The sequence below is a fragment of the Mycteria americana genome, chromosome 14 (assembly GCF_035582795.1).
Source record: "Mycteria americana isolate JAX WOST 10 ecotype Jacksonville Zoo and Gardens chromosome 14, USCA_MyAme_1.0, whole genome shotgun sequence".
Taxonomy (NCBI): domain Eukaryota; kingdom Metazoa; phylum Chordata; class Aves; order Ciconiiformes; family Ciconiidae; genus Mycteria; species Mycteria americana.
In genome coordinates, this window is record NC_134378.1 from 18,046,882 (window position 1) to 18,061,347 (window position 14,466).

General features: G+C 68.7%; 1 protein-coding gene across 1 annotated transcript; it reads left to right on the forward strand.

Moving 5' to 3' along the window:
- The first annotated feature begins 214 nt into the window (after positions 1–214).
- On the forward strand, positions 215–14,175 carry KIAA1755 (KIAA1755 ortholog). The gene is made up of 17 exons (XM_075516964.1): positions 215–318; positions 974–1,016; positions 1,136–1,231; positions 1,365–1,504; positions 1,563–1,779; positions 2,304–3,579; positions 3,677–3,841; positions 4,528–4,651; positions 5,044–5,137; positions 8,501–8,587; positions 9,274–9,390; positions 9,779–9,877; positions 10,109–10,257; positions 11,211–11,349; positions 11,635–11,757; positions 12,459–12,650; positions 12,733–14,175. Exons 1-17 carry the CDS (start codon positions 215–217, stop codon positions 13,699–13,701), a joined length of 4,134 nt encoding a protein of 1,377 aa, XP_075373079.1. The 3' UTR covers positions 13,702–14,175.
- The last annotated feature ends 291 nt before the right edge of the window (positions 14,176–14,466 follow it).

Here is a 14,466-nt window from a genome sequence, read left to right on the forward strand (position 1 = left end):
GGAAGATTCTCCTTTTTCCCCCTGCAGCAGGGCTGTCCCCTCCCCCAGACACCCCGTGTTCATCCCCGCCGGTTTACCCAAACTCCGGGCGTTTCTCCCCAGCCGCCACGGTGCGGGACTGGGCAAGGCCGGGGAGCCGGCTGCCTGTGCCGCGGCCAGGGGAGGCTGCTCTGGGGCTCGGGGGGACGGTGTCACGCGAGACGGTGCGTGTGGGATGGGGCTGCCGGAAGCGTGCGCCTTGGCCCTGTCGGACCACGGTCTGCGCCCCCCGCCCCGCACAGCCCTGCCGGCAGCGCGGCTGAGCCGGGGAGTGGCCGGGTTTGGGGCCGCTCGTCGCCCTGTGACGCAGCCTGCCCGGAGCGGAGCCCCGGCAGCCCCAGTGGCAGGGGCCCTGGCTTCTCTTTCCGTTCGCTTTTGCTTTTTCATCAGTGCCACACGAGCTGGGCCACTAAGAGTTTAGTTCGGCTTCAAAAGAGCCGGTTTGGGCTGTGCCGGGCCGCGTGAGGGTGACTCTGGGCAGCGGGCTCTGGCGAAGGCAAGTGCAGGCAGGGCGGGCAGCGCTGGCCCATCTCCCGTGGCAGCGTGAGGAGCTGGACGGGTCCCCCTTGGCTGCTACAGACGGCGGCTCCTGGCCCCCGTGCCGGGACAGCGCAGGAGCCCGGCTCCGCGGTGCCGGGCAGGGAGGTGGCGGGCGCCCGGCCGGACTCGGCGCCTGGGAGCGGGCGGCTGTGCCGGGGCCCCGCGGGAGCAGGGCAGCGCGGGGAGCCGGGCTTTGCCCCGCAGCGGGGCTTTGCCAGAGCAAGGTCTCCCGTCCCTGCTAGGAACGGTGCAAAGTTAGGCCACGTGTGAGAAGAGCGGCGGTCCGACGGCCGGGGTGCAGGCGCCTGGCAGGGGAACGCCCTCGCAGGCCGGGGCACCGGGAAGGGACTCGCTCTCCTCCTGCTCTGCCCAGGCCCGTGGCTTCTCCCGGCAGGCCCGAGGGCAGGAGATCTCTGCGCGGAGACACGGAGAAAAAGGCGAGAAGGATTAACCAAAGCGTGACTGCAAAGTGCTGGAGCTAAAGCGCCTATCAGCTAACGAGGCTGAATTAACCGAGGCCGCTTTGGCCCCGTACGGGCTCCCAGGCCCGTTTCAGCTGCCTGGAACTAATGCCCACCTTCAGCTAATCCCACCTGGCCTCCCGGTGCCGGCGCGGGAGCCCGGGGACGACGGCGAGCTGCAGCTGCCCGAGGCGCGGGCCCCGGCTGCCGCCCCGGCTGCCGGGAGGACGCTCGTCCCTGTGGCAGGGTCCTGCCGGGCTCCCTCCGCCCTTAACTCTGGAGCCCGGACCCGGGTGATGGGCCCGGCTTTGCCGTGGGCTGCAGCCGGCGGCAGAGCGAGGGGCTCCTGGGGGCGCGGCGGCTGGCAGAGGTAGCACGCACCACGGGCTGCAGGAGGAGGAGGAGGAGGAGGAGAGACATCCCGCTGCAGGGGACCCGGCAGAGGCGCGGTGCAGCGCGGGACGGTGGGCACAGGTCTGCGGGGGTGACGGCGTCCCGTTGCGGGGCCGCTCTCCCCACCAGCGACGCTTTCCTCCTGCAGGACGCCGGGTCGCTGGACGCGGCGGTGCAGAGTGCCCTCCAGGCCCTCTACCCCCCCTTCGAAGCCACGGCCCCCACGGTCCTGGGCCAGGTGTTTCGGCTGCTGGAGACCAGCTACCGGGGAGACGGGCTCTGCTGCCTGCTCCAGTTCCTCATCCCGGCCAAGCGCCTCTTCGAGCACGTGCGGCAGGCAGCCTGCGTAAGCCCGCGCGTCCCCGTGCCGCGGTGCCCTGCGCCCCGCTCCCGGCCGTGGGGGTTTGCCCCATAGCGTGACCCCCTGCACGGCCATGCCCCGTGCCCGGCCGCAGGCTCCCTCTCTGCACGTCCCCCTCCCTGTCCCCCTCCCCTCCCCGCAGAGAGGACCAGGGTGTGCCCAGCTCCCCGGGATGGCTCCGGCACAGAGCCTGGCACGTGTGGTCCCTGTGATAAGGGCAGGAGGACTCCCGGGTCACCTTGTCTCGCCCCTGGAGAGGCTCCAGCGGGGGTTTCCCCTCTGTTAGTACGTGGGGAGCACTCAGCACCCCAGGAATGGCTGCGGGCTCGGGGTGGGCTTGCAGGACCCTGCTGCGGCTCGGCTCAGGGACATCCCACCAGGTCACCGGGCTCTTCAGCCCCCATCGTAGGAAGTGCAGCGCCGGGCAGCAAGAACGCACGGGGCTGGCCGGGAGGGTACGGAGCTAGCAGGGGCTCTCACTCATGCTCTGTGTTCTTCCTCCCTTCCAGGCTCCCTACTTTAACTGCATCTTTCTCCATGAAGGCTGGCCCTTGTGTCTTCACGAGAAAGTGGTCGTCCACCTCGCGCCACTCAACCCCCTCCTGCTGCGCCCCGGGGACTTCTACCTGCAAGCGGAACCCTGCGAGGAGCACTCGGCACGCATCACCGTCAAGCACCTCTCCCATGACCTGCGCACGGTGGAGGAGACGCCCGTCCCCGAGGCTGCCTACGCGCTGCTCTTCACCAACGAGTGGCTGGAGGAGATCAACGGCGACCGGGCCAGAGCCCCCCTGCACACCTGCCTGGTGGCCACTGAGAACGGCATCTCCCCGCTGCCGTGGAGCAAGATCGCCACACCGGAGTTCATCGACAAGCCCAAGGCTGGAGCTGATGGCACGCCCACTCCTGAACCCGCAGCCGAGCCGGCAGCACCCAGCGCGCCCGTGCCCCGCGGCGCAGCGGATGCCCCGGTGCCTTACGGCAACGTTGCGGGCACCGTCCCGGGCTGCAAGGCCGCCTCTCGGAAGTCGAGCCAGGGAAGATACCCGGGACTGATCAAGGTGGACCAGGCTGGGCTGCGGAAGAAGCCGGCCACGCTGGCCGTGCCCAGCGCCTGTGAGATCGTCAGCCAGAACCTGGAGGGGGAGTACGTGGAGCTGCTGGAGCTCTCCCAGGAGCAGCTGGACCTCCTGGCCAGGTCCCTGCCGCCTGCCTGCCCCAGGGGGCCGATGGGGGCCAGGGCCGAGGCAACGCTCCCCTGGGCGAACGGGGGGCCGGGGGCAGACGCCTGGCCCTGCGGGGGGTCGCCGAGCGTGGAGGAGGATCCCTGCACCCCGTGCCTGGCGAGGAAGCTGAGCCAGGAGCCGGGGCCGCACGGCCCACGGTGCCGCCACCGCGACTCCTACCTGGCCGCGCTGCAGAACCCGGTGAGCTTCGGCCCCGGGCTGATGGCAGCCATCCTGGAGGAGCCGGACGGCCCCAACCCCGAGCCCCCCGCCACCCCCCGTGAGACCCCCACACAGCACGGGAGGGGGGCTGGCAGCCCCGTGCTCCTCACCCGCCGTCCCCGCCGAGCGAGTCCCGGGGCGCGGGCGGAGGCATTGGCGCGGCAGGGCAGCCCCCGGCTGCCCCTGGGCTCCAGCCACAAGTTCTCCTTCCTGAAGGGCCCACGGCTCGGGGCGGCCCCCGGGGACGAAAGGGCCACCAGCCAGCACGAAGGGGCCTGGAAGAAGATGTCTGCCATCTACTCGCCCAGGATGGGCAGAGCCAAGTCAGCCGGGAAAGGTACCGTCCGCGTGGGGCTGCGGCTCTGCAGGGGCTTTTGCGTTTCTCTGCCTCGTTGCGCGTCGCCAGCTCCTCTCTCCTCTGTCCCCACGGGCAGGTGCAGGCGCGGCAGCCGCTGCCCCCGCGCAGGAACGGTCTCTGGAAAGCACCGGCTGCAAGAACGGTCCCTCCGTGCCCGGCACCGGCGCCCCTGGCCGGGAGCCGCCGGCCTGGCAGGACCTGCACGCCGGGCTGCTGCGCTCGGGCATCGTGTGCCTGCCAGGTACCGCCGGCACCGCGAGACCCTTGGGGGGATGTCGGGAGAGGCCTCCAGAGGGGAAACGCCGTGCTGCTGGAGAGGGTTTTCTGGAGGAAGGTTTCAGGGCTTTGCTGGAGGCCAGAAAGCCCCCAAGCTGAAAATTTCCTTTCGGCTGGGCAAAAAAATTAAAAACATAAAAACAAGCAGTCTGCTCTGAGCAGCTGCCCCGGTTCCCAGCTGCACCGAGCCCTCCCACACCATTCCTCACCAATGAAGCCGTTCAGCTTTTAGCTGCCAAACACTAAACATTTGGCTTCCTCCTTCTCCCGAGAGCTGAAAAACAGTGACAAACCCCATCTTTTTTTCAGGAAAAACGTCCCCAGCAGCTCTGCCCTGGCATTTCCAGGGCCGGCGTTCGTGCCGAGAGCCCTCGCGGGCTGGCGCTGCCCCTCCGGAGGGGCCGGGAGAGGCTGCACCGGGGTGGCCTCGCGGCGGCTGCTGTGCCGCCGCAGCTGCACAGTGTTAACCCAGGCTGAGCCCCCGAGCCGGACCGGGGCAGAGCCCGCTCCCGCGCCCCTCGGCAGCCGTTCCTGCTTGGCGAGCAGCGGCGAGGCCGACGGGAGCCCCGGCCGCTCTGGGGGCTTGCTCAGGGCTGGAGTTTGCCGCCGGCGGGTGGCTGCTGGAGGGGTCACTCGCCCCTTTCCCCGCAGGGAGCTCAGACAGGCTGGGCAGGGCCCTCCTCCAGGTGACCACCGGCGGCAGCGCCTGGGGAGCCGCGTGGTGCTCGGCCACCGAGCTGGCGAGGCTCATCCTCTACCTCTGCTCCCTCCCCAGGTAAGGGCCACGGGACCCGCCGGGGACCCCCGGCTGCTTCCCAGCTCGGGGGTCCCAGGCAGCCCCCGGGCCAAGCCAGGGTGGATGCCCAGCATCCCGCACATCCTGCGCGGTCCCCACCGCGTCCGCCGTCCCCCCCGCAGCCAGCCCTGAGGACCTGTGCCGAAGGCACGCGTTACTGAAGGTCCGGCACGTCCCTCGGCTGGGGCGTCCCATGGGGACGGGGCCACTGCCTGCAGCTGCCGGTTCCTGCCTGCCCTCACCCTGCTGCCCGGGGCTGCGGAGCCGCGGGAGGGGACTTCAAGCGGGTCCTGGCAGAGGGGAGGGACCCCCACTTCACGTGCCGCTTCTAACCGGTGCGATCTGCCTCCTGCTTTATTTCCCCTTGCTAGGCAAGAAGCGAAGGACGGTGGGCTCACCGTCGTGGTGGATGCCAGGAAGCAGCCGCCCGCTCCTGCCCTGTTCTCGGCCCTCCGCTCTGTCCAGGTACGCCGGGCTCCGCGCGCCTGTGCCACGGGCGTGCCGGGGGGGGGGTCCCTGCCTGGGAGCAAGCGCTGCCGCCCTCCGAGGGTCCCCGAGAGCCTCCCCTGCGCCCGCCGCGCGGTGCGATCCCCCGCCTGGCAGCAGCTTCTCTGGCAGCCCCCGGCGCTGCCATGCCCGAGGCCGCGGTTTTTATCTTGCTCGTAGATTTTACCCACAGGCATCGCGGTGCGGATTTACCGAGGCAGCTCTCATCTGCCCGCGGCTGCACCGCAACGCGCTGATCTAGAAAACCCACGGCTCTCTTGCTGCTTCCTCCCCAGTGGCCAGTCCTGGCTCCTGACTCCCTGTAGGTCCTGCAGCGCTTACACAACTGCCACTTTGTTCCCAAAGTTGCTGATAAATCTCTAATTTCTGAGCACGTCTGCAGCGGTGCAGACCGTCACCCAACAGGGCACAGAGGGCCCGTTCCCCCAGCGCCCCAAACCGAGCTCCCACTCGGCGCTTGCATCTCTCCAGCTCCTCGAACGCCAGCCGTGAGGCACCGGCAGTTTGGGAACAAAGGTCCCTCCCCAGCCCCGCAGGATCTGTCCTCGTCCCTGGCCCCGCTAAGGCCCAGCACCTCGGCACGTCCCCAGCCGCTTCAGCATCCCGCTAGCGGAGCTCACCTGGAAATTGCCTTCGCAGCGGCAGTCGATTCATCCTGGCAGGGTTTCCGTGCTGGTGCCGAGGCCGTGCCGCGGGAGTGCCCTGTGCTGTCCCGGGGGCCATGGGGTCCTCCCCGAGCGGAGCCCCGGCAGCCCCAGTGGCAGGGGCCCTGGCTTCTCTTTCCGTTCGCTTTTGCTTTTTCATCAGTGCCACACGAGCTGGGCCACTAAGAGTTTAGTTCGGCTTCAAAAGAGCCGGTTTGGGCTGTGCCGGGCTGCGGGAGGGTGACTCTGGGCAGCGGGCTCTGGCGAAGGCAAGTGCAGGCAGGGCGGGCAGCGCTGGCCCATCTCCCGTGGCAGCGTGAGGAGCTGGACGGGTCCCCCTTGGCTGCTACAGACGGCGGCTCCTGGCCCCCGTGCCGGGACAGCGCAGGAGCCCGGCTCCGCGGTGCCGGGCAGGGAGGTGGCGGGCGCCCGGCCGGACTCGGCGCCTGGGAGCGGGCGGCTGTGCCGGGGCCCCGCGGGAGCAGGGCAGCGCGGGGAGCCGGGCTTTGCCCCGCAGCGGGGCTTTGCCAGAGCAAGGTCTCCCGTCCCTGCTAGGAACGGTGCAAAGTTAGGCCACGTGTGAGAAGAGCGGCGGTCCGACGGCCGGGGTGCAGGCGCCTGGCAGGGGAACGCCCTCGCAGGCCGGGGCACCGGGAAGGGACTCGCTCTCCTCCTGCTCTGCCCAGGCCCGTGGCTTCTCCCGGCAGGCCCGAGGGCAGGAGATCTCTGCGCGGAGACACGGAGAAAAAGGCGAGAAGGATTAACCAAAGCGTGACTGCAAAGTGCTGGAGCTAAAGCGCCTATCAGCTAACGAGGCTGAATTAACCGAGGCCGCTTTGGCCCCGTACGGGCTCCCAGGCCCGTTTCAGCTGCCTGGAACTAATGCCCACCTTCAGCTAATCCCACCTGGCCTCCCGGTGCCGGCGCGGGAGCCCGGGGACGACGGCGAGCTGCAGCTGCCCGAGGCGCGGGCCCCGGCTGCCGCCCCGGCTGCCGGGAGGACGCTCGTCCCTGTGGCAGGGTCCTGCCGGGCTCCCTCCGCCCTTAACTCTGGAGCCCGGACCCGGGTGATGGGCCCGGCTTTGCCGTGGGCTGCAGCCGGCGGCAGAGCGAGGGGCTCCTGGGTGCACGGCGGCTGGCAGAGGTAGCACGCACCACGGGCTGCAGGAGGAGGAGGAGGAGGAGGAGGAGAGACATCCCGCTGCAGGGCGGCAGATCGCTGGCCGGCCAGGCTGGGCCCGTCCTGCACCACGCAGAAACCTGCGTCTCTCCCGCAGCAGCACCGTTTCCAGCAGGAAAGGTGCCGTTTGCCCCCGCCGCCCCGGCGCCGGCCCAGCCTGCTTTGTTGTGCATCTGAGCCTCTCCTGCCCAGGACATCCCCCCAGGAGCTGGAGAAGGCTCTGGCTTTCCCGCTCGCCGATGGGCTCCTTTTGGCCGCCGTCTCTGTAGTCGCCCCCACGCTGCCTGTCAGGCAGCCGGGATTTAACGGGAGCTGTCTGACGGCTTCCCTCCGCGCCCCCTGCGCCAGCCGGGGCTGCGCGGCCGACATCTCCTGCAAAGCTGGGAGAGCCAACTCCGAACCGCCCGGTTACTTGGGGCACGAAACCGGCATCCTCGCCCCGGTCTGGAAGCGGCGCAGGGGAGGGGGCCGTAACCCGGCGGAGCGCTTCCCAGAAGCCGCTCGGACTAATTCTGAGTTGGGCAAACGCGGCGATGAGCGCGAACCAAAACACCCCGTCCATCTTCAGATGTTTGTCCTTCCTCCCATCCGCTGCGTTCCCCCGTGAGCTGCCGAGCCCGGCACGTCCCCACGCTCCGTGTCTGCCTCGGCTCAACCCCTCGGCTGCTGCGGCTCCTCCGCCTCCGCACGGCCAGCGTTCCCGAGCGGGGCGGCAGGCTGCGCCCGGGGCTCATCTCAGGCTCCTTCAACCACAGCCCAGCGCCGGGAACCGGCCCCGGCCGTGCTCCTCGCCCCCGGCTGCGCCGCGCTTGCTGTGCTCTGCACCCGGTTCCTCCCCGGTTTCGAGCCGAGGAAGGTTTGGAGCCCCCGAGCTCGGCGGCGTTGCCGGCGTGGCCGCGCCGGGGACCCGGCAGAGGCGCGGTGCAGCGGCGCAGCGCGGGATGGTGGGCACAGGTCTGCGGGGGTGACGGCATCCCGTTGCGGGGCCGCTCTCCCCACCAGCGACGCTTTCCTCCTGCAGGACGCCGGGTCGCTGGACGCGGCGGTGCAGAGTGCCCTCCAGGCCCTCAGGGTTTCCGTGCCGGTGCCGAGGCCGTGCCGCAGGAGTGCCCTGTGCTGTGCCGGGGGCCGTGGGGTCCTGCCCGACGCAGTGCCCTGGGCCTCTGCCTGCTCAGGGCTCGGTTGCAGCCTGTCCAATAAATCCCGTGCTGACCCCAATGCTTCCTGCGCAGAGACGCATCGCTGGTGCGAGCGAGGGGGTTTGCTCACGGGGCTCTGTCCGCGGGTCCGTGCTGCCAGGGAGCTGGCGGATGGGGACGGAGTTGTGGCCTGAGCGACCTGTTGCCATCTCCCACGCCAGCGGGCTCGGGAGCCTTTTCCTTTGTAATGAGCTCACCGGCCTCAGCTGACTCGGGCAACCGAGCCCCGGCATCACCGTGGGTAACCCGAGGGCTCGCTGTGGGGTTTGCCGCGGTGACTCTTCCCTGCCTCCCGCAGAGCGTCTCGCCGGGCTGCATCCACACCGTGCTGCTGCTGGCCGAGAAGGAGCTGGTCGCCCACCGCGAGAGGCTGCCCGGGGCGCAGGTGAGCCTGTCCCCGTCCCCGTCCCCTCCTCCTGTCCCTGCGTCGTCTCCTGTGGGAAGAGCAGAGCCAGGGTGAAAGGGGCTTCCCGCCTCGGGGGACCCTCTGTCCCCTCACCCAGAGCCCCCAGTTCCCCTGCTCGGGGAGCCCGGGCAGAGCAGCGCTCGCCGGGCAGGTCCCCCCGCGCCGGGTGCAGGGGGAGGCCCTCGGGCTCGCTGGGCTGCGCAGACGGGCGAGAGCTGCCCAAGGGCAGCCGAGCGCTTCCCGATTACCTCCAGTGGCCGGACACAGGCAGGGAGGTAATAAATCTAAACTTGAAAGGGTTTATTGTTCTTTTAGTGCTGCTCGGTTTAATTAATATAATGTGAAATATTAATGAGCTCAATCACCTAGCTCGGCTGTTGTGGCAGATTATTGCAGTCCCGGCGATCTCCCGGACATTCACCGCTGCAGAGCTGCCGGGAGATGCTCCAAGCGGAGCTGCCGCACCGCACGGCGTGCTCAGCCCTGCCGGCACGCGGCGCTCCCGCGGCCGCTGCGCCCCGGGGGTTAACGGGGCAGGGTGGCTTTGGGACAGAAGGGGGTCACGGCCCCTGCTCCAGGCTGTCCCTGGGGATGTTTCTGGGGATGTTTCTGGGGAGGGAGCTGGCGCGGTCCCGCAGGGCGCTGACGAGGCCCGTGCCCCGCAGGTGGAGACCCTGGCGTCGCTGAAGGCTCTGGGCCGCTACGTCGACAGCTCCCAGCTGACCCAGGAGCTGGACGGTGCCTTCCCCTACTGCCACGGCGAGTGGGTTCAATTCTTCCAGGTGTCTGTTATCACGCCGTTAGCCATCGCCTCACCTCCCCGCGGTGCCCCTCCGTCCCCACCGTGGCTTCCGTGTCTCACAGGCGTCCTCGCCGAGGCGGCAGGAAAGCCCAGGAGAGAGGAAGGAAAAGGAGAGCTCTGAGCGCAGGAGGGCAACCCCCCTCCTGCCTGCTTCTGACTGCTCCTGCCTGCACTGCCCGTCCACCTCCACGCTCCCTTCCTCCGTGGCTTTAACCCGGTGCCCCGCGGTATTCCCTGCTCTGGCCTGGCACTGCTCTTCCTCCTCCTCCTCCTCTTCCTCCTCCTCCTCCTCCTCCTCCTCGCGGGCAGGCTGCCCTCCCGCCTCGCTGCTTGCCCAGCCGCTGACCCCCTGTGTGTCCCACCCGCAGAAACTGCATCCCTTCACGGCCAGCCTCAGGCGGGCGTCGGAGCTGCTGCAGAGCTGCATCCAGGAGCTGCGGAGCACCGACGCGCTGGCGGGGACGCAGGTAACGGGCAGGTCGTAGGGCTTTCCAGAGAGCCCGTCTGCGGTCCAGCACACAGCGACATTTCGCGCTGGTTCCCCAAAACTCGACGCAACCGCTCCCGGACCGGCCGCTCCTGGCCACGGGGCTGTCCCCTGTCCCCTTTGCTTGTCCCTCGGGGTGCGGCCCCGGGTGCCCGTCCTGTGCTGGCCTGGGAGCCCCGGGTGAGACGCGTCTCTGACCCTCCCTCCGCAGGACGCGGCCGCGTGCATCGGGAGGCACCGGGCGCTGATGCAGAGGGTGCTGAGCGACCCGCAGCTGGTGCGCGTGCAGCGCGAAGCGGGGGCCACGCTGGCCAGGCTGCGCAGGGAGGCCGCCCGGCTCAGCGCTTCGGCCGACGTCAGGTAGGAGGGGGCGGCTTCACCACGAGAGGGGTGCCAGTGCCGGGGACCCCCGGCCTCCTCCGCTGGCTGGCAGAGCCACCTTCCCAGGGACGGCCCGGTCCCCGTGAGCACAAGCTTCCTTCCAGCACGCCCCTGAGCTGGCGCCGCGCTCCCTGCAAACGCCCTCCAAGCCTGGCGCTCGCGTCTCGGACGGCCCTTTGCAGGACTGCCCGCCGTCCCTGCTGGGGAGGGTGCCCGGGTCCCTGGGAGGGTCTCCCGCCCCGGGACCAGGCTCCAGGGCTGCGCAGCAAGGCCTGCGGCCAGCCCTCCGGGCTGGTCTCAGGCAAAGCCACTAGATGGGGCCAAGCCCCGGCGGTGCCGCACACGTCCGGCCGCGCCGCGCTCGTCCGGCGATGCCGCACGCGTCTGGCGATGCCACACGCGTCCGGCGGTCCCCGCATGCAGGCGGCACTAATCCCGCTGCTCCCTTCTGCTCCCTTCTCTTGGCTGGGCCGGGCCACGCCGACAGCCGACGCTTTCCTGTCCCGCGTTCCCTGGCGTCCATCTTGCTCCGTGGGACGGGGAGGTGTCGGCACCGGCAGGGCCAGGGTGCTCTGCTGCAGCGTGCCTGGCGTGCAGGGCCTGGAGCCCGCTGCCCCGCGCGCCCCGGGCAGTGCCCTCGTGTCCCGGGTGGGCTCTGAGGATGCACGAGGCGGGTGGGGAGGTCTCTTGGTCGGCTCCTGACCCGGGCACCTGCCAGGCTCTCGCCAGCCACACGTGCTGGGTCGTCGCCCGTCCGCTCCCTCGGCTCCCGGCTGCCCACGCGGCCCCATGCCGGTGCCTGCGTCCAGGGAGCTGCCCTATCCAGAGGCTCCTGCCTGCCGGAGAGCTGCCTCGGCTGGCGTCTTCAGGAGGAGCCGGCAGCTTGCCCGGCAGCGCCCGGCACTGACGGCCATCTCCTCCCTGACCACCAGGACCAGCATGGAGCTGGCCGAGGGGCTGTACAGCCAGCTGGAGGAAGAGCTTCACGACCTGGTGTCCCAGTCCAACAGCTGCCTGGAGCGCCTGGAGTTCCTCCGAAAGGTCCGGGAGCTCGAGGCCGAGTTCAGCAAGGTGAGCTGGGCGTCCCTGGGGTGCCGCTCTGGGTGCAGCAAGTTGAAGCTGTCCTCTGCGGTGTTCCCACGGCTGAGCATTTTGGGCACATTTCCTTGGCTTTTGGTGATGAAGGAAGCCCAGAGAATAACAGGATTGCCTGAGCTTTGATTTTCATTATGGGGCGACTGTGCGTAACCACGCCTGGGATGGATGCCCCGGTCGGGGAAGGAAGGGGAGGTGCCGTGGAAGCGCCGCTGCCAGCGGCCGGTCCCGCCTGACCCTCAGCCCCGCTCTCTCTTGCAGCTGGGGTGCTGGCTGGACGGGGAGGCAGCGGCACGGCTGCAGGAGATGGGTGCCGAAGAGCGGAGCCCCGATGGCTTCCAGGGCTCCGCCGACCGGTTTAACGAGTTCCTCGTCCAGGCCACAGTATGTTTGGGGGCTTTTCTCTGCATGCATCCCTAGGCTATCGCTGCCAGCAGTGCTGTGGGTGGCTCCGGCCCCTGCCTGGCGCTCGGCAGAAACTGGAAATGCCAAATTAGAAACGTTCGAACGTTGTTACAAAGTTTGATACAATCAGCCCAAATTCCCCAGGTTTGGAACCAGGCTTCTGGGCAAAACTGGGTGTCCCCATGCTGGCTGGGTCAAGCTGCAGTTTCCAAGCCCAGCCTTGCCGGGTCCTTTGGGCAGCCCTGCGCTGGTGCGGGGGACGGTTGTGCTGCTCCTTGCTGCGCTTTGGGCTGGGGCTGCTGTTCCGAACCCCGCCTGCACTCTGTCCCTCGCAGCCCCCTTCCTCCCGCGGGGCTGGGCTGCAGACAGCGAATAATGTGGTGACAAGGGTTTGTTATATGGAGGCCCTGTAGTTACCCGCACCGCAGGGAGGGCGAAGCAAGGCGACCCCACTCAGGACAGGACGATGCATTTTGTGCCGAGCCAGGACAGAGCAGAGATTTTGAGAATCCCCATTCTCTTTGTGTCTTCTCACTTGCCCAGAAACATTTCCCGTGTAACTTTGATAGCGATGCTGAGTGCTGACCTGCAGAGAGCCTCACCCCGCACGCACGTCCCAGTGCAGCAGGTCAGCGCCGTTCCCCGAGCACGGAGCTTGTTCCTTCCTGCCGTCCCTGCAGGCTCAGTACCGGCACGGCCTGGCCCTGTGTCAGGAGGCGGCTGAGGTCCGAGACACGGCTTTCCCCGAGGCAGACCCCTTCCAGGTGGCTGCAGCCCTTTTCCGGACGAAGCTGATGAGCTTCTACAGGCAGGTGGAGCGGCGGCAGGCCGAGCGGGAGCTGCAGCGGGAGCTCGGCCAGTTCTCCAGCAAGGTGGGTGCGTGGGCTCTCCTCCCGCAGGACCCAGTGCCGGCTGGGCAGCCATGAAAGCAACCGCTCTTGCCTTCTTTCCTAGATCACGGGGCTGAAGCTGGACTGCAGGCAGTGCTCCGCCCGGGTGAAGCGCGGGGAGGGCCAGGCGCTGCGGTGCCTGCAGAGCTCCTTCCAGAAGCTGTCAGTGGAGTTCGCCCTGGAGAAGCTGCAGGAGATGAAGGCTCAGGTGTGCAGGATGCAGAGCAGCCGAGGGCGGGCAGCCTGGACCGAGGCACGGCAGAGGTACCAGGAGACCCGGCAGATCCTGGAGGAGATGCTGGCAGAGCTGCAGGAGGCCTGGGGAGCACAAGCTGATGGGCAGGGAGACGCCTTCGGCTGCCCTGGCTCGGGGCCTGCAGCCCCTTGCAAGGAAGCCCCAGTCTGCAAAGCAACCGCCAGCCCCGAGCCAGCCGGGCCGGGGGGCCGGGAGGTGGCGGAGCAGCCAGAGCCCAGCGCCCGGGGGCCGGGAGAGCCCCGGGCCAGCAGCGTTCCTGGCCCCGCGCCGGGTGTGGAGCCGAGCTCCCCGCAGCCCCGCTGCCGGCAGGGGCCAGAGAGCAACCGTGCCTTTCACCGCCATGTCTCTGCTGACACCTCCCTCCCAAAACCCGAGAGCGGAGCCTGCCTGGGAGCTGCAGGACACCTCGCCCAGGAGCGCAGCCAGCCCGTTCAGAGGCATCCCTTCACCCTGCCTTCCCGGGCACGTTTTCCAGGTGCCGATCTGTTGTGTCCCACCGCTGTGCCCCACGGGACTGCCTCAGCCCCCGGCACGCACGGTCCGCCTGCAGATAAGTGGGCAGAAGCCACCCAGTACTTCCAGGTTTCCAGCCAGAGCAGTTTCTCCTCTGAAGACTCAGACTCACAGAACTCCACCGAAGAAGCCCCAACAGCGAGCCTGGCTTTGCCCCGGGACCTCCAGAGTCCCAGACCGCCTTGCCCCTCCGAAAAGCCCCCGCAGATTGTTTACCTGGAGAACCACCACACCGAGAGTCCAGCTAAGGCAAATGCCAAGTAAAACCAGTGCCTTCCACTTGGGACTGTTTCTGTCCAGTTGTGGAAGTCTTGATCACCAACTGGATGGCATGTCCCGTGCTCAGAGGTGGGACGCTGGGACCTGTTGCCCAGCCCTCGGTCCCAGAGTCCTTCAGTTCCCCGTACTTAGTGCTCACCCCGCTGTGGAACGGCAGTTCCACCCCGTCACCAGCCTCACGAGGTTCGTTAATAATCTACTAGGTGTGTAGCAATATTCACATAAAGTGCATTTATCCCTACAAGCGCCAGGTTTGCCTCAGGACAGCAGCGAGGGTTCCCTGCAGCCAGCAGCCACGCTCGGAGTGTCCCATGGGAGCACAAACCCGGGCCGAGGCGTTTCTGCCTGCCAGCCCCGCTGTGCTCCCCCCTCTGCCGGGCGATTTTACCGTCCCCCGCGCTGCTGCCGCAGCCCCGGCCGAGTGACAGGGACAGGCACTTTGTTTGTGTGCACTCGCTAACGTGGGACTAACGTTATTAACGTTAATAAACCTGAAGAGAAGCGCCCGGCGTGGTCCTCATGGAGCAGAACAAAACGCCGTGTCCTGCCGAGAGCCAGGCACCGGGCTGCTCACCTGGGCTCTCCGCCACTGCCGCAGCCCGGCGCCAACGGGCGGCCGGCGCCACCGCGAGAGCCTCCCGCGCCGCGTGCGCGAGCTGTGGCCGCAGCCTGGCTCTGCTGCCCGCCACCAGCGTCTTGCTGCCGGTAGGATGGCCCTGCTCAAAGCGCTGCTGGCTCGTCCCTGTTGTG

Coding starts and splice junctions, on each gene's coding strand:
- KIAA1755 (XM_075516964.1), top strand. CDS start 215: ATGGGGCTGCCGGAAGCGTGCGCCTTGGCCCTGTCGGACCACGGTCTG. Junction 5,138..8,500: donor CGGCCCTCCGCTCTGTCCAG/GTACGCCGGGCT, acceptor TGCCTCCCGCAG/AGCGTCTCGCCGGGCTGCAT. Junction 11,758..12,458: donor AGTTCCTCGTCCAGGCCACA/GTATGTTTGGGG, acceptor CCGTCCCTGCAG/GCTCAGTACCGGCACGGCCT.